Source organism: Bubalus kerabau, chromosome 17, assembly GCF_029407905.1.
Source record: "Bubalus kerabau isolate K-KA32 ecotype Philippines breed swamp buffalo chromosome 17, PCC_UOA_SB_1v2, whole genome shotgun sequence".
NCBI lineage: Eukaryota > Metazoa > Chordata > Mammalia > Artiodactyla > Bovidae > Bubalus > Bubalus kerabau.
In genome coordinates this window covers 70,875,457-70,892,593 of record NC_073640.1, presented here as the reverse complement: position 1 = coordinate 70,892,593, position 17,137 = coordinate 70,875,457, and the positions used below count along the sequence as shown (strand labels likewise).

Below are 17,137 nucleotides of genomic sequence, written 5' to 3'. Positions count from 1 at the left end.
GGAGCCTCTGGCAATTCCACTAGGAAACCTAGGGCGCACTGGCTCCAAAGCGCCCAGGACGCAATAAACTTGAGAGTTCATCAAGGCTTCTAAAACCATGTATTTGAGAGGTTTACTTGAGATAAATTATTTGATGCCCAAAAAAAAAAAACATTCCAGGGATTGATATAAAAATGGAAGCACTCAGGCCAGTGTCACTTCCATGTGAAAACTGAAGAGGGAGTACCACCTTCCCCAACAGTCTGGAGGTGTCAGAACTTCCAACGTTCCCCCTCCCCCATCCACACGCCATCTAGGGCCTCGCTCCTTTCTGAGAAGCTGACGATAGCGGCTGACCTCGTTCAGGGCCGGGCAGATGCGGGGGCTGCGCTCCGGCTGGGGGTCGTTGTCCCTGATGCCCCGCAGACCAGCGTCCACCTGTGCTCGGCCCTTGGCCAGGTGCCCGGCGAGCTGTCCTCGCCCTCCCCCGGCTGCCGCTCCCGCTCCAGCCCCGCCAGGTCCTCGCTGGACGGCTCTGCGCCCCTGGCCCTCGCCGGCGGGGCACGGAAGACCCTCCGCAGAGAGCAGGCCTTGAACGTGCCGAGCAAGCCGTGGGTGGCTGGCTGGCTGGCTGAGGGCTGGGGCATCCGTGGGCAGGTCCTCCACGCGCACGTCGTCGGAGAAGTCGTCCAGGTTCCCAGGGCGGAGGGGAGCGCGGTCCAGGACGAGCAGCGCTTTGAACGGGGGCGCGTGCGGGGCGCAGTACCTCTCCACCGGGGCAGGAGAAGTCCCCGAGCCGCTCCTGGAAGAAGCTCCTGGTGACTCGGGCCCCCTGTGCGAGCGCCACAGCGCGGGCATGTTGGGCTTGAAGAAGCTTCCTGAGCGCACCCGGGTTCTCCGCGAGAAACACCAGCAGCGGCAGGGTCAGGAGATCGCGGGCGCCTGTGAGCCCAGGGTTCGGCGTCTCCGCCGCGGAAGGGCCCATCCTGCTGAGCAGCCGCCTCCAGAACAACCGGGTCTCCTCCCCACCGAACACCTGCCGGGCAGCGTCGCCGCCCTCTGAGATCAGTCTCTGCAGCGGCGCGGGGCACCTGCGAGCAGTCGGTGCAGCGCCTTTAAGCGCGAGAACCAGACGCGGCTGGTCTCGACGGTCTCAGGCCCAGCCCCGCGCCTTGCGCCCGCTTGAGCTCCACAAGCAGGCTGCGGGCCTTCTCCTGGCTGCCGGGCGCCGCGCACCTCCTCGGGTCCTTGATCCGCACGCTCAGCAGCCGCTCCATGTTCATCACCAGGCTGCGGCCGTGCGTCAGCCTGGCGGTGTCGTGCGGCGTGGATGCTTGCGAACTCGCTCGGATCTTGTCCTTGTCGCGTATAGTAGCCACGGGGGTGGCGGACAGCCCTTGAGTCCTCCTGATCCCGCTGAGCTTCTCTCCGGCTCCAAGAGCCGCAGCAGCTCGAGCTTCACCTGCAGGTCAATGTCCTTGCAGTCCCGCTTCGCGCTCTGGCGCTGGCGCGCACGCGGCGGCCTCTCCAGGGCAGGCTTCAGGCCCACACCGCTCTCTCCAGCATATTTCTGCTCCCACCTTGTTGCCGCCGATTTCAGGACCGCGGCCGCCCCCTGCCCCGACCCGCTGCAAAACGGATGGCGGCATTTACTGGTGCTAAGTGCCCACGGGCCTGGGGAAAACCGTCAGAGGTGACCTGCTGATGTCTCGCTCTAGGTGGGGGATTCCGGGCCATATCTGGCCGGAGCTCGCTGCTCACTGGATGGATTATTGCCCCACGGACCACAGAAACTTCACCAAAAACCCACTGCCACCTGCCCGGGCTCCCAGTACTCGCAGGCCTCAGTGAAGCCTCCAGGGTGGCAGGACACACCGCAAACTGATGTCAGACCAACCACAGAAATTACCAGAGGTCAGAGCCTGGCCTCAGGGACGGTAGCCACGGTGCACGACCCCAGCTCCCCGTTTGGCAGTGGCCAGGCAAAGGACAGGAGCCAGCCAGCCAGCGGCGGCTGCCACATCGGGGCCCTGACTTACCAGACGTGAGCCGTGTCACTAAGGGTGTCAGGACTCAGGGCTTTTGTTTCTGGGTGTGTTGTGGGGTTTTTTTAAATTCACTTATTTTGGGGCCATGCCACAGGGCCTGTGGGATCTTAGTTTCCCCAACCAAGGTGGAACCCGAGCTCCCCGCTGTGGAAGAGCGAGTCCTAGCCCCTGTACCACCATGGACATCCTGTGTTTGTTTCTATGGAGGAAATGCTTGTGCAGAGGAAAGCCGCCCAGACGGCATACTGCAGGCCCCGCGTCCTTCCACAGCCCAGCGCTCAGAGGCAGCCCCGCAGTCAGGACGGGTGATGGGAGCCTGACCCGGGAGCACCCCAGTGGGTCTCAGAGTTGCCGGCAGGACACCAACTGAGCCCAACTCGGGCAGGTCTGGCAAGGCCGCTGCAGATGCTCCCAGGCCCGGCAGTGTCTCGGGAACACCCAGGAATGACAGTGGGCAGTGGGGAGGGCCGGGGTGGGGTCCCCTCTCCCCCATCATCGGGCCACACTCCTGGGCTGGTCTGCTCTCCTTCCTGCGTGTGAGCAGGTTCCTCTTGTCATGGGGCAGACCCTGGGTTACCCACCAGGATCACAAACACGCAGGAGCCCCTGACACAGAGAGATGTTCTGGTCCCATCCAGAGGACAGGCAGACCCGGAGGGAAGAAGAGCCCAAGAGGGCAGAGCCAAGATAATGGTGTGTGTCTCAGAATGACAGGCGAACAGCAGCCCCCATGCCCCATCAGCCTGGGCAGACGACTCCAACACAGCCACTAAAGGCTGGGGCTGCCTGCACCACTGGAGGGGAGCCTGGCACGAATGAAGTGACAGCAGTGGGCTGCAGAGTGTGGATGGGGCTTTCTTTTGAAACGTCTATGTGGCCCATGTTCACGCACACATCCATGTGTGCACTGCCCGTGTGTACATGAGGGATGAAGGACACACAGTGGGTGACAGTGACCATCTCCAGGGAGGCAGACTGAGTGTGAGGCATAAACTTTATACACTTCTGCTGAGGTCTGATTTACTATAGAATGCACCTACATTTTACATTTTTCTTTAAAATCGGAAGACATAAATAATTACCACTGTATTTCTATCTTTGTCCAACAAAAACTGCTAAACTATAGTAAGTCCCCTACATAAGAACAAGTTCTATTCCAAGAGCACATCTGTAGGTCCAACAAAGTTAGCCTAGGGACCTAACTAACACAACTGGCTACACAGTACTGCAACAGTACTGTATTTAGTATGGCTACATAATACTATAATAGCACTGTATATAGTACTGGCTACATAGCACTGCCATAGTACTGTATATAGTACTGGATACATAGTACTGTATATACTACTGGCTACACCGGACTGCAATAGTACTATATATAGTACTGGCTACACAGTAATGCAATAGTACTATATATAGTACTGGCTACACAGTACTGCGGTAGTACTGTATATAGTACTGGCTATACAGTACTGAAATAGTACTGTATATAGTACTGGATACATAGTACTGTATATAGTACTGGCTACACAGTACTGCAATAGTACTGTATATAGTACTGGCTACATAGTACTATAAAAGTACTGTATATAGTACTGGCTACACAGTACTGCGATAGTACTATATATAGTACTGCAATAGTACTGTATATAGTACTGGCTACATAGCACTGCTATAGTACTGTATATAGTACTGGATACATAGTACTGCCATAGTACTGTATATAGTACTGGCTACATAGTACTATAAAAGTACTGTATATAGTACTGGCTACACAGTACTGCGATAGTACTATATATAGTACTGCAATAGTACTGTATATAGTAGTGGCTACATAGCACTGCCATAGTACTGTATATCGTACTGGCTACACAGTACTGTGATAGTACTGTATACAGTACTGCCTACATAGTACTGTGATAGTACTGATTATAATACTGGCTACACAGTACTGCATAGCACTGTATAAAGGACTGGTTACATAATACTATAATAGTACTGTATGGAGTATTGGCTACAGAGTACTATAATAGGTTTATAATACTTTTCACATAAATAATACATAAGAAACACACAAAATAAATAAAGCATCTTTAATCTTACAGTATAATACCTTAGAAAGTATAGGAGTATAGCACAACACCTGATTAGAGGGACTGGCATGGAGTGAACAGGCAAGAAGTTACTGGTGGAGCTCAGCGAGGAGGGGGAGCTGGCAGAGAGAAGGACCGTCAGCAACAGGAGACAGCGGGCGGGCTGTGACATCATTCAGGCCTGACTTCGAGGCACAGGTTCTGGTTCCTTGCTGGATTCAATTCCATCTCCCTCTTTAAAAGCCGATCCAGGGATGTCTGGGCAGTGGCTCTTTTCTTCTCATCGTAGATGACACGGTAGCACTGGATTGCATTCTGAACGGCTGCCTCAACCTTTGTGTACCGTTCTACATTCGGGTCCTGGGCCTCGAAAACGAACAGTGCCTCCTCAAACAGAGCAAACCCCCTGGCCATGTCCTGCATTGTGAATCTCTTCAGCTCTTCACCTCGTTCTTCCTCCTCCTGTCTCTCTTCGTCCTTTCTCTGGGCCTCAAGTTCCAACAGGTCTTCGTTTGTGAGCTCCTCGTGTTGCACGGCAAGGAGTTCAATGAAGTCATCCTCCTGCAGATCCAGCTCCAGCTTCTCACTGAGGGTCACTAAGTTGCTGAAGACCTCTCTGGACTCCTCATCCACCTTCTCGATTTCACGAAAATCATGAACAAACTGTGGACAAAGGTTCTTCCATACACCATTCATGGTGCCGGCTGTAACCTCACGCCAAGCAAAATCAATGTTTTTTATGGCCTTGTAGATGTTATAGTCCTTCCAAAATTGTCGCAAGGTTGTTCCTGACTCATCACTCGCCTTTACTGCCTGACGAAAAGTGTGACGTAAATAATATTTCTTGAAAGTTGATATAACTCCCTGGTCCATGGGTTGGATAAGGGGCGCAGTATCCGGTGGGAGACGCACTACTTTGACGTTGGGATGAAAATCGTCCATGAACGGGGGGTGGCCTGGAGCACTGTCAAGCAACAAAAGAATGTTGAATGGGATGTCCTTCTCCAAGCAGTATATCTCTACCTCCGGAATAAAGTGGTGGAAAAACCAGTCCTGGAAAATGGCCTGTGTAACCCAGGCTTTGGGGTTACTCTTCCACACAACAGGAAGAGAGCCCTTGGCTATATTTCTAAGGGCTTTTGGGCTCTCTGAATGGTAAACCAAGAGAGGCTTCAGCTTCATATCTCCAGAAGCATTGCCACCAAACAGCAGAGTCAGCCTGTCCTTTGCTGCTTTATAACCTGGCATCAACTTTTCCTCCTTACTGATGTAACTTCGGTCTGGCATTCTCTTCCAGTACAGTCCTGTCTCATCCACATTAAACACCTGCTCTGGTAAATACGCCCCTTCATCAATAATTTCTCGAAGGATTTCAGGAAATTCCCGGGCAGCGGCCATATCTGCACTCATTGCCTCGTCGCTTACTTTTACATTGTGAAGATTGGCTCTGGCCTTGAACCGATAAAACCAGCCACAGCTGGCATTAAAAGACGGGCCGTCTGATTCTTCGCCGTATTTCTTCTTCAGGTCTTCATACAGGCTTTTAGCTTTCTCTTGAATCAGCATTATGTTGAGCGGGGCTCGACGCTGATGCTGGTCCTGCAACCACACGCTGAGAAGTTTCTCCATCTCCTCCATCGCTTTCCCACGCCGCTTGGATATGATCGTCGACATCATCGACACAGCAGACTTCACGTGTTCCAGGATCTTGTCCTTGTTCTTGACAATCGTGCCAATGGTTGAACGGTTCAAGTTAAACGAACGAGCTACGTCTGTCATCTTCTCACCTCGCTCCACTCTCTCAATTATCTTCACTTTCGTTTCCATTGTTATCGCATGGCGCTTCTTAGCAGTACCAGCTACATCACCGCTGCTTTTACGCTTGCTTCCAGACATCCTGGGCTTGAAATAAAGATACTGTACTACTGTACTGTGAAGTACACAAAACACACAACCCCATGTAGAGGCTGCACACATGTGACAATGTACCCCAGACACATGAACTAACTTACGTGATGGGACATGCAAACACATGTTCACATCTTTAAAAGTCTGCAACCGGCAAATTCACATACAAGGGACTTACTGAACTCTGTATATGATGGTGTGAGCCTGGACCAGGGTGCCAGGCAGGGGACAACCCAAGGGTGAGGGACCTGGGGCGGGGGGCCAGGGGGTGCTGGGCATAGCTGCTTACGGTGACCTTTCCAGGGCTGGGGTGAAGAAGGGTAGGGGGCAGAGTTCAGCAGGATATGGCATCTCTGACTGTGGAGGACTCACAGCTCACCTGAGCTCCATCCGAGAAGGGCTTGGCTGGCTCTGCGAGGTCTCCGGGCTGTTGGTCCTCGGGAGGGGCCTGGACCAGGGCTGAGGGGGAAGGGGAGTGTTAGTGTCTGCAGCCCCGCCCTGCGGACACAGGGGTCAGACACCCAGAGGTCAACATGCAGCTGGACACTGGCCGGGGACTCAAAGATGGATGAGACCTCGCTGCCCTCGGACTCACAGAGGGTGGCAGCCCCTTCTGACCTGCACACGTGCGACCTCGAGAGCACACCCAAGGCCTTTGAAACCCAACTCACAGAAATGCCAAGGAAACAGTCATCAGATGCTTCCTTTGGCTGCAGCTGAGTAGTCAGTAAAGAGCTATGTCAGCAGGCCTGAGCTGTCCAAGCCCTGCACACTCCCAGCAAAAGTCTGGCCCTTGATCTGCTCCCAGTAGGGGACCTCAGAGCCTTTGGAAGATTCTGCCTGGTAACATCAGGCAAGACCCCCGGGGGACAGCACCCAGGCATGCTGGCACATCACTGCCAGGGGAACTAAGCATGACCCACACAGCTCCCACAGGACAGGACTCTGGACTCTCATGCCTGGTGTCTCACAGACTGGGCACCTGTTCCCATTGCTGACTTTAATCTGCATCCTTTCACTGTAATAAACGACAACCAAGACTATAACAGTCTTGTCGATTCCTGCAGCTCCTAGCAAATCACGAAGCCTAAGGGGTGGTCTTGGGGACCCTGAATGAAAACATCTGTCTGCACAAACAAAGTATACATAAGTTCACATGAGCATTAACCCTAACAGCCAAAAGGTACCAACAACCCAAACATCCATTAACATTTAAAACAAAAACAGAATGTGCTATAACCATACAATTGGATATGACAAGGCATAAAAACGAGTGAGATACTGACATACTATACCATGAACGCTGAAACCATTACACTCAATGAAAGAAGCCCATCCTCTAAGCCACATACTGTATGACTCCATTTACTAAGATATCCAAAGAAAGTACACAGAGACACCAAGCAGGTTAGCGGCTGCCAAGGCACTGGGAGAGGGCAGAACAGGGAGTGACTGCTGCTGGGCACAGAGTTCATTTGAAGGTGATTACACTATGGTGTTAGACACAGGTGGTGGCTGTACAACCTCGTGAATATACTAAAACCCATGAACTAGATGACTTTTTGACATGTGTGTTACAGCTTACTAAAGATGGGTTTTTGTTTGCTTGTTGAAGTGCTATGGTTTCCACCCCTTGATACAAGGGGCCAAGCAGGCAAAGGAGCTGCACAGACACTGAGTGAACGAGTACACAAAGGCCACAGGGAACTGATGGCTGTCACCAGCCATCTCTCCTGCCTGCTGCGTGGCTGTCACCTCCTCAGGTGGGTAAGTGCACATCCAGACCAAGGTGAAGACATTGTACAGCACGAACCGCAAAGCCACCCTTGGCCGGGCTTTCCCCACTCCCTCCAGAGAAACGAGGACACCCTACTTGTGACTGGAGGGTCTCATCATCCAACTCTCAAACCAGACTGGACTCCACCAGGAAAAGGACCTTGCTCTCTCCCTTCCCCACTGGACCCACAGGGCTGGCACATGCCATGCACTCAGTGAATTTTCCAGGAAGAAAAAGAAAAGGAAGGCTCAGAGTACCCTCAGGGGGGAAATGCCACGGCAACTGCAGGCTCGCACCTCTGGGAGGCTCACAGGCTAGGAAAGTCTTCAAACAGGTCATGGCTTCTGAGTCTTCTTCCCAGCAATGAGGACACAGAGGGCCGGGACACAGTGAGCAGGCACTCAGGACCTACAGTCATGGGCTGGGTCCCCCTGCACATTCCCCTGCCCCAAGCCCAGTCCCTGGGGCTCACCAGTCTCCTGAAACATCTGAGCGAGGTCCTCCACGAGCGCCACAGCCTCCTCGCCGCTCTCAGGGCACTGGGACTCCACCCAGACCCGGGTGTCGTGGGGCAGCACACCCAGGAACTGCTCCAGCACCAGCAGCTCCAGCATCTGCTCCTTGGAGTGCACCTCGGGCCTCAGCCACTGGCGGCAGAGCTCCCGGAGCTGGACCAGCGCCTCGCGGGGCCCCGATGCCTCCTCATAGCGGAAGCTGCGGAAGCACAGCCGGGGGTCCCAACCGAGAGCAGGCAGAGGGGTGTGGGGCTGAGGCTTGGAGAACGGTTCCGGATCCCACGGGACGTCCTCGTCCTCCTCCACCTTGATGATCACGAGCTCCTCCTGACCGAAGGGTGCCGGGTCAGCTGCCATGGTGAGGCGTGGGGAAGCTGGCCTCCCCGTCTTCACTCAGCCACACGCACCGTCTTCCTGGGACACACACACACACACACACACCCAATCAGGGCTGTGGACCACCCACACCCCTCCACCCACTTACACCCTGCAAGGCCACTTGCCGTGAGGGAGAGCATCCCCAAACCCGGCCACCTGGGCAGCTGGTGGAGGACACCTTGTACTGGGAACCTGGTTAGGACAGTGAGGGAGAGGGTCCTGGAGGGAAGCCTTCAGGAGTTCAGGCCAGACTGGGCCAAGGAGGAGGGCTGCTCCTGGGGAGGGAGTGTGGACATGTCCAGTGTCTCAGTGACAGAAAACCCGGTCAGCAGCCAGGCAGAGGTGTTAGCGGGAACTAGCGGAGGCCCAGTGACCAGGGAGGGTCCCAGCCCAGAGACCAAGTGCACAAGTGCAGGATGCAGTCTGCAGGGCACTGGAAGGAGTGACAGAAAGGAGAAGTCCACGACGGCAGCTGGAGACAAGGAGAGCAGCAAAACAGGCAGAGCAAGAGCGGGCGCCTACCCTCAGGGCCTTCCTTCCTTCACCTTTGGCTCCTTTGGGGCCCGGTCCTGTTTAATGGTCAAATTTCCAAACAGCAAACTGGAGCTACTGCTGTAAGTGTTCACCAAAAGATCCTGAAAACCAGCAACTCCTCAGCTGGCAACTCTGGGGAAAGGAATTGGAGGAAGACACCTGCTTTTCCTTTTGTAACGTCTGCAAAGCATCTGAATTTCTATCTTTCCACCGGTCATTTGCTACCACTGTAACTTAAGAACATAGATCATTTTCCGTGCCAACGCATGGCTTTAACAGGGTTTGTCAGGGATCCCCTGAGCCAGGCCGCTCAGTCCAACAACGCCCAAACAGCCGGGTTCTGACCCCCGAGTACCCTGCCTAGACCCGCCTGCACTCTCACCTCAGGGGGGCACGCGCGCAGGTGCAGCGGAAGCAGGGAGGTGCCCTGAGCTGCAGAAATCCAGGAAGACTTCTCAGGAGAGGTGCGTTTAGGGGGAGCTGGGCGGAAAAGCTGACCCAGTGTGTCCACAGAACTGGGAACCGCCGGCCGGAGGCCCAGAAACTCCGCCAAGAAAGCGACCACCGCGGATGCACAAGAACTGACCCTGAAGCGCGGCGAGAGCCCAGCTCTTCGCGGATCACTTCCGCCCGCGACTCGCTTCCGGGACAGGCCCAGTCCCACCGGACTCCATGTCCCAGCAGCCCCCGCGCCGCCGATCCGAGGAAATCGCTGAGGGACTCATGGAGCGGGTGGTGCTCCTCCGCCCTCTTGTCCCGCGCCCTCTGGCCAGCTGCATACCCTGCCTCGGGCTTTTCCCCACGCGCCTGCTGTCTCCCGCGGACTCACTGCCCTCGGGAGCTACGCCGGCTGGCGTGGAACAACGCCACCGTGCAGAAAAGACGACTAAACACCCTTGGGTCCCAGGACCAGGAGTTTTCTGGCCGCCCCACGGACTATTTCCGGAGCCTTGTTCCCACCCTGCCCCTCGCCCCCTCTCCCGAGCCCCCAGCCACCTCCCCACGACGCTGCACGCTAGCCAGCGGAGGTGAGTGGGGGTAACCCGACGCTTCTGCAGCTCTGTGACAACCTCCCGCGCCGGGAAGTGGAATTGGCGCGAGTCCCGCTCCGCCTCTGAGGCCCGCTGGGAAATGTAGTCCTTGGCTTGTCACAAGACCCGCTCAGCCCAGCTGCTGATACTACATTTCCCAGGGGGCAGCTGGGGAATGAAGTTCTTCAGGGCCCCCGAGACCGGTGCTCCACTGCGCTTTGGCTGAGGTCCGGTCCTGTCCCTGGTTCTGAGGAAAGGAGCCGATGGGTCGACGCCTGCGCGCGGCCTCTCCACCATGGCCTGCCTCACGACCTCACCTGCGTCTCTACCCCTCCCTCCGTTAGGATGTGGCATCTCCTCGCACTGAGTCCTGTCTCTTCCAGCCGCTGGACCACACTCCGACTCCACTGGGGCTCCTTCTGCCTCCCCGTCCACAGGCGTTTACCAGCCACACCATGCTGGGCCGCCTCAACACGTCCCTGTCTGATGCCTGGCATTTTGAAATGACCGGCTTCCAAAGGCTGGGCACCACCGCCCAGAAAACCTCCCCTATAGGTCCCGCTGGATTTGGGTCCTTCCCCGGTCGCCCATCGTAGCCATTGTCACACAGAACGTAACCGCCTCTGGACTGGCAGCTCTGAAACCAATCTCTCCCACCCTGGTCTCCCCACACCCAACATGTTACAAATGCCCATAATTTGTGTAATTTATTAATATAGTCAGTCACCAGGCTCCTCAGCAAAGCGCCTTCTCTTCTTGCCATCCCTTTGGCTGCTCTTGCCAGGAAAGCAGGCCAGGGGCCACATCTGACCTTTCTCCCTGGAAGGCTGGACCCCTGCCGTGGCTCAGGCCGCTTTTATGTGTCGACAGCATGCCCACCACTGCAAGTGCTAGCTGAGTGACAGGAACGCTCTCTCCCAACTTCACTCTCGGTGTGTCCGCGTGTGCATGTGCACATGTGTGTACAAGTAGGTGTGTGTGAACATGCACGTGCACCCACACAGGCACATGCAGATACCTGTGTTGAAAGGAGGCCAGACAGCCGTGTCTCACCACCTGGGGCTCATCTAGTTGGGGTACAAGAACACCTTCGCTTGCAGACTTTGTGTTGATAATCCACATGGTATGTCTGCAGACTCAGGCGGATACCCCAGTGTACGTCAGACATCACTTTGCTGATAAAGGTCCATATGTCCATCTAGTCAAATTATCATCTTTTCAGTAGTCATGTACGGATGTGAGAGTTGGACCATAAAGAAGGCTCAGTGCCCAAGAATTGATGCTTTCGAATTGTGGTGCTGGAACAGACTCTTGAGAGTCCCTGGGACTGCAAGATCAAACCAGCCAATCCTAAAGGAAATCAACCCTGAATATTCATTGCAAGGACTGATGCAGAAGCTGAAGCTCCAATGCTTTGGCCATCTGATGCAAAGAGCCGACTCACTTGAAAAAGACTGATGCTGGGAAAGACTGAAGGCAGGAGAAAGGGGGTGACAGAGGATGAGATGGTTGGATGGCATCACCGACTCAATGGACATGACTTTGAGCAGACTCCGGGAGATAAAGGCATAGCAACCCACTCCAGTATTCTTGCCTGGAGAATCCCATGGACAGAGGATGCCGGTGGGCTATAATCCATAGGCTGGCAAAGAGTCAGACATGACTGAAGTGACTTAGCACGCACAGCACCAGGAGATGATGGACAAAGAAGCCTGGTGTGCTGCAGCCCATGGGGTTGCAAAGAGTCAGACACAACAGAGACTGAACAGCAACAAGGGGACAGAACAACAAGCTGAACGTTGAGGCCACTGAACCCTCAGGAATGACTGAAATTTTTCAAAGAGCTCTAGATCTGGAAGACCATCAGAGTGACAAAAGTTCGGCCTCAGAGGCTAGAGGGAAGCCAAGATAACCACAGCACAGAAACCCAGGGAAGAAAAGATCTCCAAAGCAAGGAATGGTGCCTGGTATCAAAAGCCACACATGCCCATAGGCTCTGGCACAGTGCAGGCTCAGACAACACAAGTCATGGAAGCCCAGAGGGGTGAGGATGGCATGGAAGGTGAGCCAGGACAGTAGGAAACCCCCATCCAGAACTGGTGGGAAGTCACAATAGGGCACGGACAGTCAGGGCTGGCAAACAGGAGAGGCTCGTCTCAACCATGGCCCCTTACCACAAGGAAGGCTGCTCTGGTGGGCTGTGCTTGGCAACTGCTGTTCTATAGGGTGTGTCTCTGACATGGATGGGCACTCCTGGGTCCCGCAGCTCATCTGCCAATCAGAAAACACTGCCCTCAAGCCTAGCGTTCTGTGTGCCACTGTACAAAGTTGGCCGTGCATGAGGTATGAAAACCATGAGTGAGACGTGGCAGGGTCTACCCTCCAGAAACAAAACTCATCAGACAAAGCACATCTGCAATCAGGCCCAAGCCTCAAATCACACAGGTCATTTAAAGAGGTCTGTCCTTCAGAGTCTGTGCCGTGGCCACTCACCCACCCTCTGCGGGCCCCACCTGGGCTGAGTGCAGGCTTCCTGACGTCGCTTTTGTTGCCACCATCAGGGGGCCTCTGGAGGCCCTGCAGCAGCCCAAGCCTGTCGCCTCCTTTCCCGGAGCAGCTCCCGGAGGTGGGCAAGGGCACAGTGGACAGCCCGGGCCACCCACAGGCTGCGCTCCCGGTTGGGATCGTTCTCTGAGAGGACCTGCAGGCCAGCAGCGAAGTGGGACAGGGCCCGGGCCAGGTGCTCTGGGCACAAGGCAACCACAACTGCGTCCTCGGCCTCCGCACCCCCTGTGGCCTCCGACTCCGGTCTTCTAGAGGCCAGGCCCTTCCCACACTGGCAGGGCAGCCGAGGGCCACGGGTGTGCCCACCGTCCGTGCCCAGGGGGGTGGGCGTGGGCTCCCCGCGGGCCTGCAGCAGATGGCTAACATCGGCCTCAGCCACGTCGCCCAGGCCTGTGCGGCTGGCTAGTGCCTCGATTCTGCAGGGGAACTGGGGCACGGCGCTGGGCTCGGGAGCACCAGCCAGCACGCACTCGGGCCAGAGCTTCCTCCAGGCACTGTTCATGGCGGCGGGCTGCAGCTCCGCCCAGGCCTCAGCGATGTTGTCCACAGCAGTCATGACAGTGTAGCTGCGCCAGAATTCCCACACGGAGGGCTGGTCTGCACTGCCCATATCCTGGGCCAGCTGGCTGAGTGTGCGGCGCAGATACTGGGCCTTGAAAGCGGTGATGACACCCTGGTTCATGGGCTGGATCAGGGTGGACGTGTTCTTGGGTAGGAATTCGACCCGCACATGGGCTGAGAGGCCACCCAAGTGGGCAGGGTGGCAGGGCGCACTGTCCAGCAGCAGCAGGGCACGGTGCGGGAGGCCATGGCTGGCACAGTAGCTTTCCACAGCAGGGCAGAAGCAGCTAGTAAACCACTCCTGGAAGATGACGGGTGTCAACCAGTCGTTGCGGTTGGAGCGCCAGACCACAGGCAGGCTGGCCTTGGAGCAGCCCCTGAGGGCACGCGGGTTCTCCGAGGGGTACACCAGCAGGGGCTTCAGCTTGAAGTCACCAGCCGCATTGCCACCGAGCAGCAGGGTCAGGTGGTCCTTAGAGGCCTTGGGCCCGGGCCCAGCTGTCCCCTCCAGTGCCAGAAGCATGCGCTCAGGGAGCCGCTTCCAGAACAGGCCCGTCTCATCCACATTGAAGACCTGCCGCGGTGAATAGCAGCCCTCCTCCAGGATGGCGCGCAGCACTGCCGGGTAGCGAGCGGCAGCCTGGGCGTCGGCCACAGCCGGCTCCTCCGTCAGCAGCACGTTGTGGCGCACCTTGAACCGGGCAAACCAGCCGTTGCTGGCCCCAAAGGTCTCGGCCCGGCTGCCGCCGCCCTGCTCATGCTGCAGCTGGGCGAAGAGCCGGCGTGCCTGGTCCTGGATGAGCAGTGTGCTGACCGGCAGGTTCTGCCGCTTCTGCTCCTCGATCCACAGGCTCAGCAGGCGCTCCATGTGGCCCATCAGTGCACCCCGGCAACGAGTGAGCTTCATGGTGCAGACGGGCGTGGCTGCCTGAGAGCTGGCCCGGATCCTGTCCTTGTTGACACGGATGGAGGCGACCGTGGAGGTGGCCAGCCCCAGGGCCCGGGCAATCTGTGTCAGCTTCTCCCCCTCCTCAAAGCGCCGCAGTACCTCCAGCTTCACATGCAGGGTGATGGATTTCCGGTCCCGCTTGGCACTGTGGCGGAGGCCAATCCCGAGGGGTGCCTTCCCCAAGCCCTGCAGCTGGGGGGGCTTCAGGCTGCCTCCCCGATCCATGCATCTCAGCACACTCTCTTCCCTCTGCCCGTCGGCGGTACCCAGCATCGTGCCACAGTGGCCCCTGGGCCTCTCCTGCCACGCCATCTCTGCCTGAAGAGGGGAACACACGGGAGTTACTGTGAGTCCGAGAGAGCCGCGACCACCGCCTGGCCCTCCCGTGCTATGACCTAGAGCCCGCAGCCCTGCGGACCACTGCCTTGAAGGCAGGTCCAGTCCCTTCTCTCCCTAATGCGAACCAAACTGCATACACACTTCTGAGCATTCTTTGCAACCAGAGAAGCATTTCACTTAGTTTTCGTTTATGAGATCAAAAAGGTCTGCTGGAGGGCAGCAAAGGTGACACAGACATAAAGAACAGACTTTTGGACACAGTGGAGGAAGGAGAGAGTGGGATGATTTAAGAGAATAGCACTAAAGTATATACATTACCATACATAAAATGGATAGCCAGTGAGAGTTTGATATAGACACAGGGAACCCAAAGCCGGTGCTTGGTGACAACCTAGAGGGATGTGATGGGGAGGGCATTCAAGAAGGAGGGGACATATGTATACCTATGGCCAATTCATGTTGCTGTTTAGCAAAAGCCATCACAATATTTTATTGTCCTGTAATTAAAAAATAAATGAAGAGGCTGAACACATCAAAAAAAAACAAAAACATCTGTCAGGAGACTTTGCTCTTCCCCCAGCAAAACTCTTGAAACCATAAGGGAATGCGAAGAGAGTCTAGAAATCCTGATCCACCTCCCAAACACTGATGAGCAGAAGCATCTCCATGCTTCTCACTCGGTATGAGAGACTGAATAATGCCTCCTAAATACATCCACATTCTAATCCCAGGAAACAATGAGTAAATGACCTTTCAAGGCAAAAGGGACAGGTGTGATTAAGATAATAATCTTAAGAGGCAGAGATTATCCTGGGTCATCCAAGTGGGCCCTACACAAATCAGGGATCTGTGTAAGAGGATGCAAAAAATTTCACTCACTCAGAAGACAATGTGAGAAAAAAAAAAGAAAAGGCAATGTGACCACTGAAAACTAGAGCTTCAGAAGGAACCAGCCCTGCCAATATCCTGACGTTAGCCCAGGAGACCCACTGCAGATTTCAGAGCTCCAAACTCTTAATAAACTTGTGTTGTTTGAAACCACTAAGTCTGTAGTAATATGGTACAGCCATGACAGGAAACTAACATAGAAGGGAACTTCCTTAAATCATGCCATCACTGTGGAGCACGTGGGGACAGAGAGGGTGGTTCTCCACACAGCAGCCAACCTCTCCACACAAGTCAGGGGGGAATTACCTGGCGGTCCAGTGGTTAAGACTCCAGCTTCCACTTCAGGGGGCACAGGTTTGATCCCTGGCTGGAGAACTAGGATCCCCACAAGTTGCGAAGTGCTGCCCTCCCCACCAAAAAACCAATGGCGCCTCTGCTCAGGGTCCTCCCAGACCTCCCACCCCCGAGTCAAAGCCACAATCATCACCAGCTGTGTCAAGGGCCTCTAAGCCTCCTCCTCTCCTTTGCTTACTCATGACCACATCCTTAGGGCAGGCTAAGGGCACCCCCAGCCCAGGGCCTTGGCTACTGTGGCTCTGGTGCACAGCAGGGCGCCCTTCCCTCGAATAGGCATGGCTTATTCCCTCTTCTGCAGGCCTTTGCTCAAATGTAACCTGATCAGAGAAGCCCTCCCCACCTTTATCATGCATCCATCACACACTGCCTCAGGGCAGGAGCTGTACCTACAGAGTACTCCAGCTGAGTCCCCAGCGGGAGAGCCTGGCACTCTGGAGGCATTCTATGGTCCTGTGCTAACTTACCAAATGAAGCACCCTGAAGGGATGCTTTGTCCCTTTTGCATTTCTCAGTTTGTCCCTTTTGCATTTTAAACCATGTGAAAGTAGCACCTGGTCAAAACAGTAAAAGTTTTTTGAAGGAAAACGTGCGAAAAACAAGGACAGGTGCCTGACAGGTCTTTGTGTTTTGGGGAGTGTCTATGGCACCCACGAAGAGTACCTCCAGGGACCCAAGGGTTGCACCTGGGGTACAGAAGCGTAGGCATGGGGAAGGCTTCCAGGAAAAAGGCACCTAATTCCGAACAAGTCACTCGCCCGTCCCTCTCTCTCCATATCGATGCCTTCGCCTCCTCACCCACAATTTTACACTCCTCCGTATATTCCCATTCTCTCCCTCACCCTCTACAAAGTCCCCAAGCCCGCCGTGGAGGAAGGCGCGAGACTACATTTCCCAGAAGGCGGCGGGGCCGCCGAAGACTCCCATTGGCCCCTTTCCCGCGCGTCCGTTCCCTTCCCCCCACGAGAACTGAGTGTATGGGCGCCTCGGCCCCTTGCCACGGAGCCCCGGCTTCCGCGCGGCCGACGGCCCTCACCTCCGGACCGCGACATGGGCCGGCTGCCTCAAATGGGCCGGCGGGGCTGCAGAGCCTCCTCATCTCCTGCCTCATTCGCCGCTTTCCAGCGGCGGCCGAGCCCAACCTTCATCTTTAGCGGCGGAGGCGGAGGTTGCCGGGCGACGACCAGGATTGGAGGGGGCCGCGTTGGTCCCGCCCGC

General features: G+C 55.7%; 2 protein-coding genes and 1 long non-coding RNA gene across 6 annotated transcripts; 1 reads left to right on the top strand and 2 right to left on the bottom strand.

The window, feature by feature from the left end:
- Positions 1–3,908: 3,908 nt before the first annotated feature.
- LOC129631351 (tigger transposable element-derived protein 1-like) lies at positions 3,909–9,984 on the bottom strand. Of its 4 annotated transcripts, none has more exons than XM_055552309.1 (6): positions 9,615–9,984; positions 9,244–9,364; positions 8,278–8,734; positions 8,102–8,155; positions 6,408–6,487; positions 3,909–6,022 (listed from the first exon to the last, which is right to left on the bottom strand). In XM_055552309.1, exons 3-6 carry the CDS (start codon positions 8,675–8,677, stop codon positions 4,292–4,294), a joined length of 2,265 nt encoding a protein of 754 aa, XP_055408284.1. In that variant the 5' UTR covers positions 8,678–8,734; positions 9,244–9,364; positions 9,615–9,984; the 3' UTR covers positions 3,909–4,291. The 4 variants fall into 4 exon arrangements, with proteins under 4 accessions (XP_055408284.1, XP_055408285.1, XP_055408283.1 ...); XM_055552308.1 differs by having other exon boundaries at positions 3,910–6,022; positions 9,221–9,364; XM_055552310.1 differs by lacking the exon at positions 9,244–9,364.
- On the top strand, positions 9,959–11,066 carry LOC129631353 (uncharacterized). Its single transcript, XR_008704009.1, has 2 exons — positions 9,959–10,260; positions 10,608–11,066. It is a non-coding gene; the product is annotated as an uncharacterized LOC129631353 (long non-coding RNA).
- Positions 10,952–17,098, bottom strand: LOC129631352 (tigger transposable element-derived protein 1-like). The gene is made up of 2 exons (XM_055552312.1): positions 16,956–17,098; positions 10,952–14,656 (listed from the first exon to the last, which is right to left on the bottom strand). Exons 1-2 carry the CDS (start codon positions 17,028–17,030, stop codon positions 12,821–12,823), a joined length of 1,911 nt encoding a protein of 636 aa, XP_055408287.1. The 5' UTR covers positions 17,031–17,098; the 3' UTR covers positions 10,952–12,820.
- Positions 17,099–17,137: the final 39 nt, after the last annotated feature.